We start from the raw sequence: 17,690 nt of genomic DNA on the forward strand, positions 1-17,690 counted from the left end.
GCATGTTTCAGCTCCTTCCACAGATGTTCAATAGGATTTAGATCAGGGCTCATAGAAGGCCACTTCAGAATAGTCCAATGTTTTGTTCTTAGCCATTCTTGGGTGTTTTTAGCTGTGTTTTGGGTCATTATCCTGTTTGAGGACCCATGACCTGCAACTGAGACCAAGCTTTCTGACACTGGGCAGCACATTTCACTCCAGAATGCCTTGATAGTCTTGAGATTTCATTGCACCCTGCACAGATTCAAGACACCCTGTGCCAGATGCAGCAAAGCAGCCCCAGAACATAACCGAGCCTCCTCCATGTTTCACATTAGGTACAGTGTTCTTTCTTTGGATGCTTCAATTTTGCGTCTGTGAACATAGAGCTGATGTGACTTGCCAAAAAGCTCCAGTTTTGTCTCATCTGTCCAAAGGACATTCTCCCAGAAGCTTTGTGGCTTGTCAATATGCATTTTGGAAAATTCCAGTCTCGCTTTTTTATGATTTGGTGTCCTCCTCGGTCGTCTTCCATTAAGTCCACTTTGGCTCAAACAGTGACGGATGGTGCGATCTGACACTGATGTACCTTGACCTTGGAGTTCACCTCTAATCTCTTTGGAAGTTGTTCTGGGCTCTTTGGTTACCATTTGTATTATCCGTCTCTTCAATTTGTCATCAATTTTCCTCTTGCGGCTACGTCCAGGGAGGTTGGCTACAGTCCCATGGACCTTAAACTTCTGAATAATATGTGCAGCTGTAGTCACAGGAACATCAAGCTGCTTGGAGATGGTCTTATAGCCTTTACCTTTAACATGAAGGTCTATAATGTTCTTTCTGATCTCCTGAGACAACTCTCTCCTTAGCTTTCTGTGGTCCATGTTCAGTGTGGTACACACCATGATGCCAAACAGCACAGTGACTACTTTTCACCCTTTAAATAGGCAGACTGACTGATTACAAGTTTGAAGACACCTGTGATGCTAATTACAGGACACACCTTAGTTTAATATGTCCCTATGGTCAAATTATTTTACATCTTTTCTAGGGGTACCATCATTATTGTCCAGGCCAGTTTCATTAGTTTATTTATTATTACTTTTGTCAGTTTCAAGTTATTTTAGTGACCATTGTGGGTTTTTCTTTCTTTAACGGAAGGGTACCAACAATTTTGTCCACGTGTGTATATTCAAACACAAGTCTCTCAACTATCTGACTCATCACTTATTTGTCCGAGATTTTAACTCTCCGCGAGCATAACAGGGCTTTGCGGTCATCGGGTCAACTTTTTTTAGAAGTCCCGAGGTCGAGGTATAAGCTGTGGGGTGATCGTGCTTTTGCTGTCGCTGCTCCTAAACTATGGAACAAGTTACCCCCTGATATACGCACTGACCTAGTACCTTTTAAATCTAAGCTCAAGACTTTTCTATTTAGATGGGCTTTTAATACCTAGTAGCGCTGTGGCATTTTTCCTGTGCTTTTTATGTACCTTTTTAGGATTTTATGATATGTTGTGTTTTTATTCCTGTTATTTCTTGATGTTAATGTAAAGCACTTTGGGTACCTTTTGGTTATTGTAAAGGGCTATACAAATAAATGTTGATTGATTGATTGATTATCACAAATCTGGAAACCATTTTTGACATACATTGGCTCAGACATTACCTCCACCCTGATCATGTTTTATTTAAACTGCTGTAAGGTAAATTAAGTGATTAACCACTGTGTTTTGGTTGTTCACCCTCTCCAGCTGAAGGTCACAGTACACACACGTCTACTCTCTAGGAAACTCATAATAATGGCCAGTGTATGCAGGGGGCAGTTCACGTTTTGATTGACAGACCTAGCGTCCAATAGAATGGCTCGCTGGCGTTAGAGGGGGCGGGGCTCCGAGTCTCCCACTCGGGTTCATGGTTTAGAGCAGTGTGGGCTAGTTTCCGCTCCGTGTGTTCTGTCCAGATAACGAAGCAGACCTCAACTACTTCTCTCAGCCGACAGCCGTCGTCATGTCCAACAACAATGCCAGCAACAACTTAATAATCGCTCAGAGGGCCGTGAAGCAGCTCCGGTTAGAGGCCAGTATCCGGAGGATCAAGGTAGGAGCCCCTCAAACACACAAACACGGAAGACTAGCTGACACAGACTGGACTCTTACATCACAGGTTCAACGAAGTGGCCTTTAAAGTTACACACACCACACATTGACTGGTTTCTTCTTCCGTGTGTGTGTTGGAGAAGCGCCACCACTTTAAAGTGGAGAGAAGTGACACGTTTATCAAAGTTAAAAACCTCTTTTAGTGTTAGTTATCCAAAGGAAACAGCAGTTCTCTAAATGTTAGTATAGTCACACCCAGTCGTGTTATTGCGCCGTTGCTTGCAAATGATATGCAAAGAAGTGCCAGTTCGTCTGTGTGTGTATGTAAATGAGAGACTGGGTTGAGTAAGTTTGACAGCAGCAGCAGCAGGCCAGCTGGAGCATGAAAGCTGCAGCCTACATGTGATCTAGACTGTTTATGCATGTGAGTCAGTGCATGTCACAGCCTATAAGAGACAACCACAACAACACTGAATAGATGTAACTCAGTCTCTGCCTTTTATTTACTCCTCTACTTCATGTTTTTTTTTTTTTTTACATTTATCCTTTGATATTGAAATATATTATTATTATTATTTATTTATTTATTTATTTACACATATAAAAAAAACTGTACAAAATCCAGCCAATGAAAAAAACAACAAGAAATGTGTCAGGAGAGGTCAAGAAGCCTTACAAGCTTATATACAAAGGACCTCCTCCCCATCCCCAGGAGAAAAAAAAAACAATAACAAAAAAGGAAGAAAGATCTAAACTAACATAATTTAAAAAAATAAAACAAAAGTTAAACAACAACAAGAAGTACACAAAATGTGCAGAAAACCCTAACCAAACAGTGGAAAACAATCCAATAAAAACAATGAAATACATACAAAAACCAGTACAGAAGAAAATAAAATATATCTAAACATATCAAAAGATAATTAGACATCATGAATTAAATGTGATGATAATTTCCTTTTTAAAATGTTCTAAGGATAACAAGCTCTTGATAACATGTGTTTTGGTGTTCCATATTTGTACACCACGAATTGTTTGTTTGTTTTATTGACACAACAAACATTAATTACTTCTTTATTGTTTTTTTCCATTTACATGCATGTTCTTTTTAAATATCTATCTATTGTAATTTGCTTAATTAATTGTATATATATGTATATATATATATATATATATATATATATGTGTTTTTGTTTTTATTTTGTTCTTTTTTATTTTTATTTATTATTGAATTGACGCTTTAGCAATATTGTTCACCTGACATGACACCTGTCATGCCAATAAAGCAAATTGAATTGAAATTGAATTGATTGTTTATGTTTCCCCTCACACACACACACGCCATCATCATATGTCTGGCTCTGCAGGTGTCCCAGGCTGCTGCTGAGCTGAGGAACTTCTGTCTGCAAAATGCCTCCAAGGACCCCCTCCTGGTCGGGGTCCCCTCCAGTGATAATCCCTTCAGACCCCCCAAGTCCTGCTCCCTGTTCTGAGGTAGGCCTGCTTTTCCCTTCAATGAGGCTTCAGCTGGGGAGTTAAGCTGCGCAATTAATTACACTAGGGAAGAAATTAATTACACTGTAACATTCAGTTTACACTGAAATCAATCTACCAGATTCAGGCAGGTTACTAAAGAGCCCAAAGAGCCACCAAGAAGTTGTAGAAAAGGTCTACTATTTTGCACGACATGACTTTATTCAACTCAAGATTGATTTTGAATTCTTCTCTCACCTGCATACAAGTTTGGGGCTGCAACTAATGCTAATGCGGCCACAGCCTCGCCTCTCTCCGCTGCATTTCTTCGGCTGTATACTTTGGCTTGAATAAATACAACTGAATATCCGTGTCAGCCAAAACACTGTAAAAGGAATCCTCGTCCATAACATCCTCTGCACTCATATTTTGGGATGCCATTTTCCTGTTGGAATCAGTGGGCTACCTCCACGTCTGAAATTGCAGAAGTGCCCTAAACTTGCATTTATTCTAATCTTTTTTAATCATTCTTTCGGCCAGCAGGGGGCAACTCAACTGGTTGCAAAATTAAGTCTGTTTGTATAGAAGTCTATGAGAAAATGACCCTACTTCTCACTTGATTTATTACCTCAGTAAACATTGTAAACATGAGTTTATGGTCTCAATTGTTAGTCGAGTCTTCTTCAATACAGCATGTTGTCTGTGTTTTCATCTTAGAACTTTCACAGTGTGTTTTCAGTTCATGAAAGTTAATTATAACCTTTTTGGTATTATTTAGCACTCGGTTGTGCTTAGCTCCATCCTCTTGTGTCACTTCTGGTTGCAAAAAGCCAAGATGGTGAAGGCCAAAATGCCGAACTCGAGGCTTCAAAACGGCAGTCCACAATCCAATGGGTGACGTCACGGTGACTACGTCCACATCTTATGTACAGTCTATGGTTGGAATACGTAGCTAGTTAGCAATACAAGCAAAGAGAACAAGGAAGTTCTGTTTTTGAGCGCCATCTAGAGCATGCCCCCTGGCTACCCAGAGAAATCCAACCTGAAATAGCCGGTAGTTCTTTCTTGCCTCCAACATTGTCACAGTCACGTCAAATGACGGCGCTGGATGCAGGAAGAACAACAGATTTTGCAGCTGCGAACTCGGCTTTCTCCGTCAATGTAGTATGCACTGAGGAATGTATTGCAGGGCCTGAAATTAACACCTGCCAAGCTCAAATGCGGGTAGATTTTCCATTTGGCGAGTAAATCTCGGAAGGCTATCCGCCACGCTGGCGGGTATATTTTTGTACCAAAATAGTCATGTATTAAAAAACTATGCTGAGAGTCTCTACCATTTTGATGTAATTTAATGGCGTGCTGTTTCTGTCCTCTGCTGTCTGTGTCAGAGTTTTATACCCACACACTACCAGATGTGTTTTTACGCGTGTCTAAACAGTGCTGCGAAACTGACGTCTCGAATGCTCCTAGTTTTGTGCTACTGTTTACCGTACGAGTCATGAGGTGCTCCGCTAACCTATCACTTGTCGCCAATCAAATTTACTTTTGTGTTTGATCCAAAACTACATTTAATCGCAAATACTTCAGTAGAATTTTGAGAACAAGACTTCTTGATTTGTATTTAGGCTTGAATTGATTAACCATAGATCAATATATTAAAATAATTTAGCTTCAAATTTTGCTCTGGCTTCTTCTTTAATTTTGTATTCAACCTAATGCCTTATTATCTCAATGAAATGTACTGAAATAAACGTATATGTGACACAAAAAGGCAATTTATTATTTGGGTCGGTAAGAAATATTCTTGACTGGTGTATTTTTTTCATCTACCAGTCCCCTTGGCCGGTGAGTCAAAAAGTAAATTTCAGACACTGTATTACTTCAATCGAATACATTTACCATCAACACTGACTGGACATCCACGTAAAAGGTGGTGAATCTTTCGTTTAAATGTTTCCCAATTATCTGTGTCTGTCTACAGCAGAAAGAAAGGTGGAGGATTTCTGAATTTACCCGTCGAAGGCTTTCTTCACTTCTACTTGATGTCGCTGTAGATCTACCAGCAGCTCCTCTCGGGATGATGCAACATGGGACTGAAGGGTTCGGGGGAGGGAGCTGCTCCACTTGTTTGCCAAATTTAATGGTATCATTACTCCCATCTGTTACATTCAAGCAGGGCCAAACGCTACATGTTCAGAAAATTGTTATTGACACTAACTTGACTAATGATTAAGCTGTTCTTGGTTTACCTAGTACTTGACATGTCCGGTCTCAGTTTCCTGACCTAATGGTGTTCAAACCCATGTGATTGGCTACTGAAAGAGCAACTTCCTCTTATATTTTATGTGGCAGGTCAAACATTAATTTAAACCAGGTGCTGTTCAAGAATGAGAACACGTTGTGTTATGCATACACTGTATTGTATTGTGTCTCTTTAGAAAACACTAACTGTGTATGTGGCCAAAAGACATACTGGTAGCTTTTGAGCTAAATTGATTGGTGTCTTAAACGATCCATATATTTGTGGCAATGGTATTCTAAGGTACGGCAACATGGTACAGACTTTAACCCTATCAGTGCAGGGCATGTGATGGTCATCCACTTCATTCAGTCTTTGTTCTGTATATATTTAACAGCCTGTTAAGGTTGCCTTTGTTAGCTGTTAGCTCTTTAATTTAATTAAAAAAAACAAAAAAAAAAACACATCAATGCCTTACTGTTTGGATAGTGAAACTCTGTAGCACATGCAATGGTAATCACTTTAGATGCACAAATGGCCAAACAGCAAATGTTAAATATCTCATTTCCAAATTTCCAAATATTGTTTGTATTGAATGAATCATGCTGCAGTGACTTGTTGCATAAATAGTTTTCCACACTGGAATCATATTCCTATAAACCAAAACTTTTACTGTTAGCCTGTATCTTTCTAAACTTTGCTACTGTGGGCAACCTTTTAAAGATTAAAACTACTTTTTCGAACACTGACTAATTGCTGTTTGTGATTTTTGAATATCAATCCTTTTAAAAGAACATTATTCTTTTATAGGTATCTCTTTTGAATTGTACTCTTTGATTTCATTGTGATTCAGTCACCAGATCCTGGTCGTAGTAAAGTGAATAGGGTGGTTGTTATGTAGGCCGGTGAACTGCTGGACTACATTTACTACTTGGTCAAATAACGACTATGGTGGACATCTAGCCACAGAGTCATAAATGTACAGGATAATACCTGCAATTTTCAAATCGCAAGCAGGCGCAATATTTGTTAAAGGTGAAATGTGTGTCAAAATACCATTTTAGATTAGCAATATCCTGGCCTACACATCATATTCTACAGACTTAAGAAAACATCTTTGTTTGGTACAGATCGGGCAAAAAATCACACCATTGTCATGTTAATGAAAATGAGAATAATTATGTAAAAATGATCATTCCCTCTAATATCGCAAATCATATCGCGATTGCAGTATAAGTCAAAATAATGGCAATTAGATATGTTTTCTAAATCGTGCAGCCCCATTATACATGCTGTGTTTGCTCCACTTATGCTCTTAATACCATGATCAATGAAGGATGATGTGAATGTTGGGACATAAAGCTGCAGTGGGTAGAATTGGAGCAATTATTATACTAAAAAAAGTTATTTTTATAAAACGGTCACTATATCCTGACAGTATATAATATATTAATTCATATTTGATCAGTGCTGCCTAGTTTGACCGTTTGATTGGCCAAAGTCTCCCATCATGGGCTAGACTCTGAAAACAGAGCCATGAGGAGGTGCAAAAGTCTAGTTTTCTCTTTGAACACTTGAATTACAATATGCTGAAAGATTATTATGCAATTCTTGACAAATGATGCCAAAAGAAAAATTCTGCCTACTGCAGGTTTAAATCAGTTTTAACCCCATAGAAGTTTTGAAAAATGCTGAGCTAAACCAGCTGAGCATGCCAGTGTGTGTGTCTCAAGGTTTATCAGGTTTGCTCCTCCCATCATGGACATCTCTTTGAATGTGGCTGACTACACTTTCAGCTCCTAGAAAATGGTTAATACTTTCAAACTATGTTAAAGTTAAAGTTTGGTAGGAAGCAGTTGAACCGGATCATTTTAAATCCTGAAGCTTCCATCCAGCCCTTTGTTGGTGGTAATTAGCAGAAGTGCCATCACCTGGAAATAAAAGAGGCAGCATCTGTTTGAGGAAGTTCTACTTTTCTGCTCAGGTAAGGCACTAGAAACATGAAGTGAACCATATGTGTGTCATTTAAGTATGAGTACATATTGTCCTGAAGTGCACATGGTGGTGCACACCATGTGAGTAAAATGTCCCCTCTTTGCTAATCTGTGAATACGGCACCCAGATGGCTTCCAAGTTTGGCCAGAAGAGAGTTGGAAGACGCTCGGAGTACTCAGGTAGTACTGTCACCTTTTACCTGAACTATAGAAACATGAGCCAAACGCTTCAGACCATGCATGCTGGAAAAACAATCAAATCCACATCACCACTTGCCACCATCTTTTGCCTGCTTCCCCCTCTGCTTGTGTTGTCTACTACAGACTCCTATCTGCTTAGGAATACCAGCCCCAGCCCTCTGAATGAGCTCTCTCACAGCGCCTCCTGGTGGGCTGACAGGGAGGAGCACAGAGAGCAAGGAGACTCCCCCAGGGTGGGTAAAAATGAAGTGAATGAAATAGATTAATGCTTCTAATTCTGGGGAGAGGGAACTAAACCTCTATTTTGTAGGAGCAACTGAAGGAGATGGATCAGCATGTGGCCAGGCTTCAGGACATGCTGACATGTGAACGGGCCAAAGTAAGTTGTATGTGTGACAGACATTATGGAATATGTTATTATCTGAATACCTTTTACACTATTCTCTCTAAGGCCCTGTTCAGACCTGGTATTAACATGCGTCCTGGGTGATCAGCTCACAAGCGGAGAGCTCTAAGTACAGGTGTGAATGCACTCGACGCATTGAGGACGCATTGAGATTTGATCGCTCAGACCACATTCAGAGGTGGTCTGGGCCACATATGGCCACATTCCTTTAGTAGTGTGTACGCGAATGTGTCCTGGGCCTCATTAAGGACCTCCTACTGAACTGACATCTCTGCGCTCCTCATGTGAATAGACAGGCAGACGCGAGCGCTTGTCTGCCTCGCAGCATGGAAACGGCTTCTGTGCTCTACTGTACTCTGTCGGTACAACTGTATTCTATTCAAATATATCTTATCTATAGGATACATAATCTACAGACTATCAGACTAGGCACGGGAAGTGCATTATTTTCATACTGTGGGAGATGTGTCTGTGTTTTTGTTCCGGAGCTTTGCACGGAGCTGACGCCCACCCGCTCACTCACTCTCATCCCCGGCTCTCTGAGGCTCCGCATCCCGCTGTTTCCTGGCAAAGGCAGCGGTGTCGGCGGCCCGGAGGTCCCTGGGGATCGCCAGTACAATTACCTTTTATTTTAATAAAATGTACCTGAATTCACGAATATGTAGGATATTACTACTGACATTCCTGTAATATTACGTCACAACGTCTGCTGTATTAGCCATGTGTTTACTACGTGTTTATTTGCATATAGAGCGGGGAAGTGAGATCCGATCACAAGTGGTCACTGGAGATGCATGTGGAGACGCATTCCTCTAATGCCAGGTGTGAACAGACTTACTTAAAGCTGTCCACTTGCAATCAGATCACTCAGGACGCTTGTCAATGCCAGGTCTGAAAACGGCCTAAATTATCTCTGCCCTCTCGCCAGTGCACTCGCCTGCAGCTGCGGTGTAACCAGCAGGAGGCTGAGCTTAGGCGTCGAGAGCAGCACACCAGCAGACTGAAGGAGCGAGTGTTTCAACTGACTGAGCGGCCCAGAGAGAAAGGACCCAGTGAGGCTCACTCTGTCCTGTTCCACTTAAAGGGACTGTTTGTAACTTCTTACACGTATAAATCAATCCGGGTCGGTGTCCCATGAGCGCTCGCGTGTGGCTACGCTGTTCAGACAAGACTCCAACACAAACTACATGGAAGCAGCAAAACCGCAAAGTTATATCTAGTGAAGCCCGTCTTGCAAAACAGTGTTGGCCATGGTTGGAGGACGCGGTCGGAGGACGTGGTAGGAGGACGCGGGGGAGACCGTTGCTTTGGTTTCCAGGGCCGGAGTCTCTGCTGTACTCTGCTCCACTGCCTACCTGCTTGCCTTCACTCACACGCTGCAGGAGAGTTGGTAGCTCTGAGAATATCTAGTAAATATACAGTAGACGTTTGTGCAGAAATAACTGCTGCAGCTCCTCCAGACCAACAGAGGTTTCCCATGTCTTGTGAAGTGACGGGGCTCCGCAGCAAGAAATGTTATCGTCTCCGACCAAAACTCCGGTGTCTTCCCTGTTCCCTCCGGCCGCGGTCGAGAGGCTGAAGCAGGAAAAGCCAACACTAGAATCAGCAGTGATTCATGGAGAGACCTTCGTCTGGTCAGCTAACATTACTGCCAAGCAGGTGAAATATAGAGTGATATTGTGGTTTTAGCTGACGTGTGTCGCCTCACTGTTTTGAGCGATGCTCGTTCATGTCTATGTAGAGCGAGCACAAGCGCGAACCCGACGCTGACTTTCGTTGACTTAACGGCCACAGGTGTCGCTGTTAACAAGCATTTCTGATTCTTACAAACAGTCCCTTTAAATTTACAGAATATTTCACCCACAGCTTTTTGCTTGTATATCAAATATTTACTGAGAGCATGCGACATTTACAACCTTGCATTGTTCTGTCCAGCCATAGAGGTGTTGAATTTTCCGCCTGGAGGTCGAGGCAAAAGAGAACAGACAATCAAATTATTCAGGCCTCCTGCAAAGTAAGTTATTATTATCACCTTCTGATTATTGCCTTGAAACGCGTTCTCCACCTCCTTCTAATGCTCACTTACTCTCTTCACCCTGTAGAAGAGAAGAAGAGGCGCTGCGTCTGATGCTGGAGCGCAGAGAAGCAGAGCTCAGGGAGGCGATGAAACTGCGCCACAGCCTCACCACTTTACTTCATGCGCTCAGAGTCGACATGGAGCATGTGAGCAAAAGAAGAAAGCCTTTTTAACTAAGGCTGGTGCTGGTCAATAACAAGTATTGATCACTGGGAAACACCACTATTAAAAAAGGCTTTATCAATTAATAAATATTGTATATCATGGCCATCCCCATCCAGTATTATGTCTCATAAGTTGTTGCAGCAGTATTTGGGTTGATACCATTTGTTACACAGATTTGGTATGAAATTTAACCTTTTTTTTTTACCGCTTGAGAATTGATAATAATCTCTCCAAAATACCACATTAAGAAACCAACACCTTGAGGAACACCATAGAAAAGGCCATGCTGTGATTTGGTATCAAAAACTTTGGACATCTGGAGATTTCTGCAAGAATTGCATTTTTTGGCGAGTGGATGGCAAGCACTTCTGTTCTGGAAACTGCTCAGAAACCTCCTTAGTTGGTTGTAAAGTTTCATGAGGCTGTGATTATCCTAGAGGTCACAACATGCCATTTTATAATGTGAGGTAAAATTTCAAAAGTGGTCTCACCACAATGAAATGTCTACTATGGGGACTAACATCATCACACATCAATACAATTAGGCTCATTGGATTCACAAGAGTCTCAGCTTTACAGTGATACCTGTTTTATTTTGTAATTCCAAGACTGTTTAGGGACCCCAGCATGCAAAAATATTCAAATACACCATTTTTTAGTTTCATATGATATCTGTACCTTCACTCTAGCTCTAAAACTGAACCTGCTACACGCTCTGAAAGACAGTACAGTCAGTCGGGATTGCGGGCCTCAGGGGGTGAAAGCAGAGTTTGCTTAACACAAGGTCCATTTAGTAGCTGTCTGGAGTTTGAAAGGTCATCCAAACATTCATTCCTTGAACTTTTAAGCCACCACGGACAAGATGTCAAAGTGGGGAAAAAAATGGAAACTCCATCTGCTGAGGAAGATCGTGTCATCAAAAGCTCCAAACAGCTACTAAAATGTCCTTGTGCTGATATTTTCTGTACTGTGAACTTGAGGTCATAATGCTGAGTCCAAGATAAGTATTCAACATATCATATCAGTCTAAACTTTTTTTTTTAAAGACCCTGTCGGACGTGGTGGATGTTCAGGACGAGGCCCAAAGTGAAGACAAAAGGTTGGATCAAGCTGAGAGAGCGCTTGGTGACCATGTAACAGGAGGTGTGGTTCAGAGTTGGAGGCAGGTGCAGAGGAGACTGGGTGGCGTCCCATCTGAAGGTAAACACCTACTAAACCAATGATATAGAAACACAAGTCCCAAGGAGTACAATATGTGGTCTCTCTTGACTGTGTAGGCCGCGCTGGCGTTGATACCGACCATGACAAGCTCCTGGCTCGACTAGAAACTGAACTGAAGGAGAGTCAACAGCTTGTCAGATTACAACAACAGCTGCTGCATGTATGATTGTCCATCACACACACACTTTCTCATATGAACTTTTGCTAGCGTCAGACTTAGAAATACCTCTTTCTGTTCGCAGGACAGCCTTGCTTCACCTATCACCTCTGAACTGGCTGATTCCTACTTTTTGGAAGAGTGGGAACGTCTCCAGGTGCGATCGGCGGAGCTCGATCATCAGAGGCGGACTTTTGAAAGGGAGAGGCAGTCCTTCACCGACGCTGCCATCCGACTGAGCCATGAGGTGGGAAGAAAATTAAGCAGAGACCTGTTGTTTTGCAAATTTGCCTCAAAGGGCTTTTCAATCTGTACAGTGTGTATGACACCCTCTGTCCTTAGACCCATGATTCAGATAAGGGAATACTCCCACAAGAAATGGGGGGGAAATGGAAGAAACGTCAGGAAGAGCAAACCGAGGAGGGATTCCTCTCATTATGCATTTACAGTCGTTTCCTCATACACAGCATGCTGGTTTAAAAGGATGCTTGTTACTTTGTAAATGGTATCTTTTGTGTGTACAGCGTCGTGATTTTGAGCAACAGAAGGCCTCTCTCCTGAAGCAGCAGTATCTGTGTGACTCACCTCTGTCTGGTAAAGGAGCACCAAGCATCAACAGGAGAGACAGCACTGCTTTCAGTGAGTCTGCAGTTAAATTAAACGGTGGAGTGGTGGAGAGGGAGACTGAGGTTTGAAAGAGGACCTATTATGCTAATTTTCACGTACATACTTGTATTTTGAGTTTCTATTAGAACATGTTTACATGCTTTAATGTTCAAAAAACACAATTTTTCTCATACCGGCTGTGCTGCAGCACCTCTTTTCATCCTGCCCCCCCCTCTCTCAAATAGCCCAGCCTGCTCTGATTGATCAGCTGGCCCACTGTTGTGATTGGTCAACCGAACCAAACTCTTTGGACTCAGCCCCAGCTCCACTCTAACTAGCTTTGTTTGAGGGCGTGCCAAACTAGCCACTTGGCAAATGTGTTACTTTATGACATCACCATGTTACGAAAGAAGGCGGGACTTCAAGCGAGGTGATTCATGCCGTTTCTGTGTGGAGAGTACTTTGGGCTTTGTAACTTTGCAAACCTTTTACGAGCACAAAAAAACTATATAACACACTAAAGGAAAAGGAAAAAGCACAAAAGCATAATAGGTCCTCTTTAATATAGTGAAATAATTTTTACTACAAAAGTCCTCAACACATTGTGTGTAGTGGAAGATGTACACAAGTATACAGGGTAGCAGCCAAAAAGCCGTTGGAATATATAGGAGCATATACCACTTCCTCATCGGTAACCTAGCTACCTTGTCGTACATCCACCTTATCAACAACAACTACACCACTGACTATGTGCATGTGACTCCAGATTTCTCTAGTTTGGGACCCACTGGCATATCTGACTGTCTTCCCTTCACACCGTCTTCCACCAAGCCGGGGACAGCCGCTCGTCCCGGATCACACGAGGGAAGAGGCAGAGTTCAAACCCCCAGCACCCCTGAGCTCTACTCTGCCCTCAATCTGTCATACAACTGCAGGTTAGTCAAGTCCCGCTTTTCATAGCAGTGGCAGCGTACCCATGTTGCACCTGTGTTCATTACAAGTCCAAAGCATTCACTGCAATGTCAGTACTTTGGATGAGTAAAGTCTGGCCCTGTGTGGTGCTGACGCAGGATAAACAAATACAACTAATATATTTTCATGGTTTTCTCCCTTTTCTATGAAGTTTTCTTCAGACAGCTAATAGAGAAAGGTGAAAAGCATTACAGATTGGTTTAAAGTAAGGCTGTCAGAGTTAACGTGTTAATGCTAATTTGTTTTAACATCGCTAATTTCTTTAAAGCATTAACGCAACATGCGATTTTTAGGTTGTAGTGGGCTCGGTTTAAAAGCTAGAGTGAAGATACTGGCATCATATGAAACTACAAAACCTCGTGAATCCACTGGTGGATAAAATAACACTCCAAAAACTGGCATGGCCATTTTCAAAGGGGTCCTTTGACCTCTGACCTCAAGATATGTGAATGAAAATGGGTTCTATGGGTACCCACGAGTCTCCCCTTTACAGACATGCCCACTTTATGATAATCACATACAGTTTTGGGGCAAGTCATAGTCAAGTCAGCACACTGACACACCTGTGAGGGTTTCTGGACAATATTTGTCATTGTTTTGTGTTGTTAATTGATTTCCAATAATAAATATATACATACATTTGCATAAAGCAGCATATTTGTCCACTCCCATGTTGATAAGAGTATTAAATACTCACTTTAAGGCACATTTTGAACAGACAAAAAAATTTGCAATTAATTTGTGATTAATCGTTATTAACTATGGACAATCATGCGATTAATCACGATTAAATATTTTAATCGATTGACAGCCCTAGTTCAAAGATATGTACAAATTGACTTTGTGCAAATATTATCTCCACTTTGACCCAAATGAAACTGTAAACATGTTAATCCACTGCTATTACTCATTCCTCTGTTCTCCCTCAGAACCAGAGAGGTTGATGACCATTCAGAGACATGGGACGGCCGAGCAGACAGGATGGTGCACACACAACAGGCTCCACACTTAGACTGGTCATTTAAATCCAATTTTGATGATAGATGGTGATTAAAAACATATTGTACCTTATTTACATTTTTTTTTAAAAATAAAGATTGATTATATTTTTATCCAACTGTTATTTTCTTCCATGGTACTGTTTGAAAACAATTAATTAATTTTTATAATCTAGCATGGCCAATAAATTACGCTCTCTCATAGTGGCTATTTATGTCTGCTGTCTAGCATTTTAGACTACTGTTGGGCATTTTGAAGCTGCTATTGATAAAATTGACAACATTCAGCCACTAGATGTTGCATTCTCCATCCCCGTTCCATTGTATTCACTTCACAACAAGTCGTTGCCGGGCACTTGCCGTCAATCTCAGCCATTTATCTGTTTTTTCTACACTAACTGACGACCCAGAGATACCACGTGATACCAACATTGATTTACTATTGGCTCACAAGCCTTGTTAGGAGTAGGAATTGAATGTCAGATATCTTCCTCAGAGATAAACAAAACATTAATTTTGGACACGCCAAAATGTTCAAAACGATTATTCCACAATCATATATTATTATTTTTTTAGGAAAAGACATACTTTAATTTGGCACCTTTCTAAAAGCTTTGAATGTATTATTTTATTTATTTTTAAATATTGGTCTACATAAAAATGCTATCAAGATGTTTAAAAATAGTTCAGAATCCAAGATTTTTTTAAAGACTTCAGCAGGATATAAAATGCAATTGTCACTTTACATACTTTATTTGCTTGACACATTGCCTATTACTTATTGTAAGAATTATTATTATTATTATTACGGATTGAAGCAGGAAAAGCCAACACTAGGATCAGCAGTGATTCATGGAGAGACCTTCGTCTGGTCAACTAACATTACTGCCAAGCAGGTGAAATATAGAGTGATATTGTGGTTTTAGCTGACGTGTGTCGCCTCACTGTTTTGAGCGATGCTCGTTCATGTCTATGTAGAGCGAGCAACCGCGAGCCTGACGCTGACTTTCGTTGACTTAACGGCCACAGGTGTCGCTGTTAACAAGCATTTCTGATTCTTACAAACAATCCCTTTAACTTTCAATTCATTGAAATGAAGTCAAATCACAGTCGCTGTTGCATTAATTAAAATACATTTTACACTGAAATAGACAAGATTCCAAACTATTAGCAATGTTGGTATTTAATGTCTTCCTAGTAAAAATCTGAACACCTTCCTTTGCTTTTCCCCCAAATTGATTATTTATGAGAGACTTAAATATTAGAAACAAACCCCCCCAACAAATTAAAAAAACGTGGCGCCTTCTTGGTGTGCAGACAGGTCATGTCACTATGCATGAGGAGGCTCACTGATGGGATCACTCCTCTGATGACCTGCACGCGTGGTGCATGAGCTCCTGTGATTGGCTGCTCTGATTTCCCTGGAGGAGGAGGAGTGAGCGCGCCTCACTGCGTCTGATCACCACTTGTACTCAATTACCAATTACCAACTTCAAAAACTTTGTGACGCGCGCTCGGCGCCGTGTGTCTGTGCTGTCTTTTTTTTTTACATCGTTATAACAACGTCAACAACTCAAACCATGTCACTGGAAGGCAGAAAACATTTGGCCGAGGAAGGAGCTAGAATGAACGGCATGGTTTGGGGACTCTATCATCATCACCTGCCGCGCTTCATGGAGTCTGACAGCAAAAGTTTCCAACCCTGGAGAGACTACATAGGACTATCGGACACAATCAAAGAGATGCTTGGCCGACACAACGCCAGTGAGTCTCCACTGCCGGCCTCCAAAGCTCCGCACCCAGAGCCTGCTGGTGACCTGTGCGAGGCACTCCAGTCCGTGCGCATTAACGCAAACGTGTGCCAAAGTCTCTCACTCTCTGGTGAGTCTACCGGGCTGCCGGGCTCTCCTCTGGCTCCTCAACGCCCACCTGGTGACGGACTGTGGTTCGCTGCAAACCCCTTCCGCGCTGATGATGCTACACCAGACGCGGTGGACTTGAGGAAGCGAGTGGTGCCAAAACTAAAAGAGCGCAACAACAAAAGCGCTCGTTTCAAAACACCATTGGACCCGCCGTTGTTGTTGTCCGCGTCGCCTCCTGAGCGCACCTTCTGCAGCTTCTGCAAGCACAACGGAGAGTCCGAGTTGGTGTGCGGCTCCCACAGGCTGAAGAACCAGGCCGGGGATGTTTTGTGTCCTTATCTGCGGCAGTATGTGTGTCCTCTGTGCGGAGCCACGGGAGCCAAAGCTCACACCAAGCGCTTCTGTCCCAAAGTGGACAGCGCCTACAGCTCCGTGTACGCCAAGAGCAGACGCTGAGCCAACAGGTGGCAATAAGACACATAGGGCTGAATCCTCCTTTATTCAGTGTGGTTTTTGTTTATTAGCACGTGTGTGGTTTGGTTTTCATGTTGCATGCTTTGGCACGTTTGCAGTGCAGCCTTCCTTCTATGATGCTGATTGGAGTTATTTTCCAGCTGGTCTTTCTGTGAGAGCGTACCTTTGGATTTTGTTGAGTTCTTTCAACAACGACTGCCAGATATGATGTTTGGGAGGAGAAAAAAAAAAGATATTTCAAAGAAAAATGTTTGTTTTACATATTTTTAAAACGTGGCCACCTGCTGTCCATATTCATATATCTCCTGTCCATGCATTAGAGGATTATTATAACACTTATCAAACCTTTTCTAAGACGTACAGTCATCAGTGATAACTTACTTACTATACAGCATAATAGGCTTAACATTATGTGACCATGTAAGCATTTTAAATTTTTTAAAAATATGAGTGACTTGTTCTTGTTCTGAGGTGTGGAGTAAATACCTGTTCCTGCATGAAGCATATTATTTTATTTTGAATATTGTAACTGTGGCTCTTCTAAAAAAATGCCATGTCAGCTCTTCTCACTTTGTGAAAAAGAAATGTGTGTGAAAAAAATCTGTGTGAAATTATTGTATGCCCAAATTTATAAATATCTAAATTGACAACATCTGCGTGTGTATCCTTTTGTCATCATCACTCTTCATTTTTTTTTAAATGATTTGACTGAATTTAAGCCAGCCATGCGGGGCAGATTTACCTCTGGATGTATCCCTGATGACAAATGAT

At 41.6% G+C, this 17,690-nt stretch overlaps 3 protein-coding genes across 5 annotated transcripts; all 3 read left to right on the forward strand.

The window, feature by feature from the left end:
- The first annotated feature begins 1,858 nt into the window (after positions 1-1,858).
- si:ch211-286b5.5 (uncharacterized protein LOC100003596 homolog) lies at positions 1,859-6,535 on the forward strand. Of its 2 annotated transcripts, none has more exons than XM_037765142.1 (3): positions 1,859-2,075; positions 3,442-3,568; positions 5,532-6,535. In XM_037765142.1, the coding sequence occupies exons 1-2, from the start codon at positions 1,986-1,988 to the stop codon at positions 3,565-3,567; spliced, it is 216 nt and encodes a 71-aa protein (XP_037621070.1). In that variant the 5' UTR covers positions 1,859-1,985; the 3' UTR covers position 3,568; positions 5,532-6,535. The 2 variants fall into 2 exon arrangements, with proteins under 2 accessions (XP_037621070.1, XP_037621069.1); XM_037765141.1 differs by having other exon boundaries at positions 1,867-2,075; positions 5,529-6,535.
- Positions 6,536-7,496: 961 nt separating this feature from the next.
- si:ch211-286b5.4 (afadin- and alpha-actinin-binding protein) lies at positions 7,497-14,702 on the forward strand. 2 transcript variants are annotated; one of them, XM_037763376.1, is made up of 13 exons: positions 7,499-7,770; positions 7,909-7,960; positions 8,105-8,214; positions 8,292-8,360; positions 9,316-9,439; positions 10,323-10,401; positions 10,490-10,610; positions 11,676-11,829; positions 11,907-12,010; positions 12,093-12,254; positions 12,532-12,646; positions 13,380-13,548; positions 14,515-14,702. In XM_037763376.1, the coding sequence occupies exons 2-13, from the start codon at positions 7,909-7,911 to the stop codon at positions 14,633-14,635; spliced, it is 1,380 nt and encodes a 459-aa protein (XP_037619304.1). In that variant the 5' UTR covers positions 7,499-7,770; the 3' UTR covers positions 14,636-14,702. The 2 variants fall into 2 exon arrangements, with proteins under 2 accessions (XP_037619305.1, XP_037619304.1); XM_037763377.1 differs by lacking the exon at positions 12,532-12,646 and having other exon boundaries at positions 7,497-7,770.
- A 1,077-nt stretch (positions 14,703-15,779) lies between these two features.
- nanos3 (nanos homolog 3) lies at positions 15,780-17,571 on the forward strand. The gene has a single exon (XM_037764348.1). The coding sequence runs from the start codon at positions 16,164-16,166 to the stop codon at positions 16,899-16,901; it is 738 nt and encodes a 245-aa protein (XP_037620276.1). The 5' UTR covers positions 15,780-16,163; the 3' UTR covers positions 16,902-17,571.
- The last annotated feature ends 119 nt before the right edge of the window (positions 17,572-17,690 follow it).

Source organism: Sebastes umbrosus, chromosome 3, assembly GCF_015220745.1.
Source record: "Sebastes umbrosus isolate fSebUmb1 chromosome 3, fSebUmb1.pri, whole genome shotgun sequence".
NCBI lineage: Eukaryota > Metazoa > Chordata > Actinopteri > Perciformes > Sebastidae > Sebastes > Sebastes umbrosus.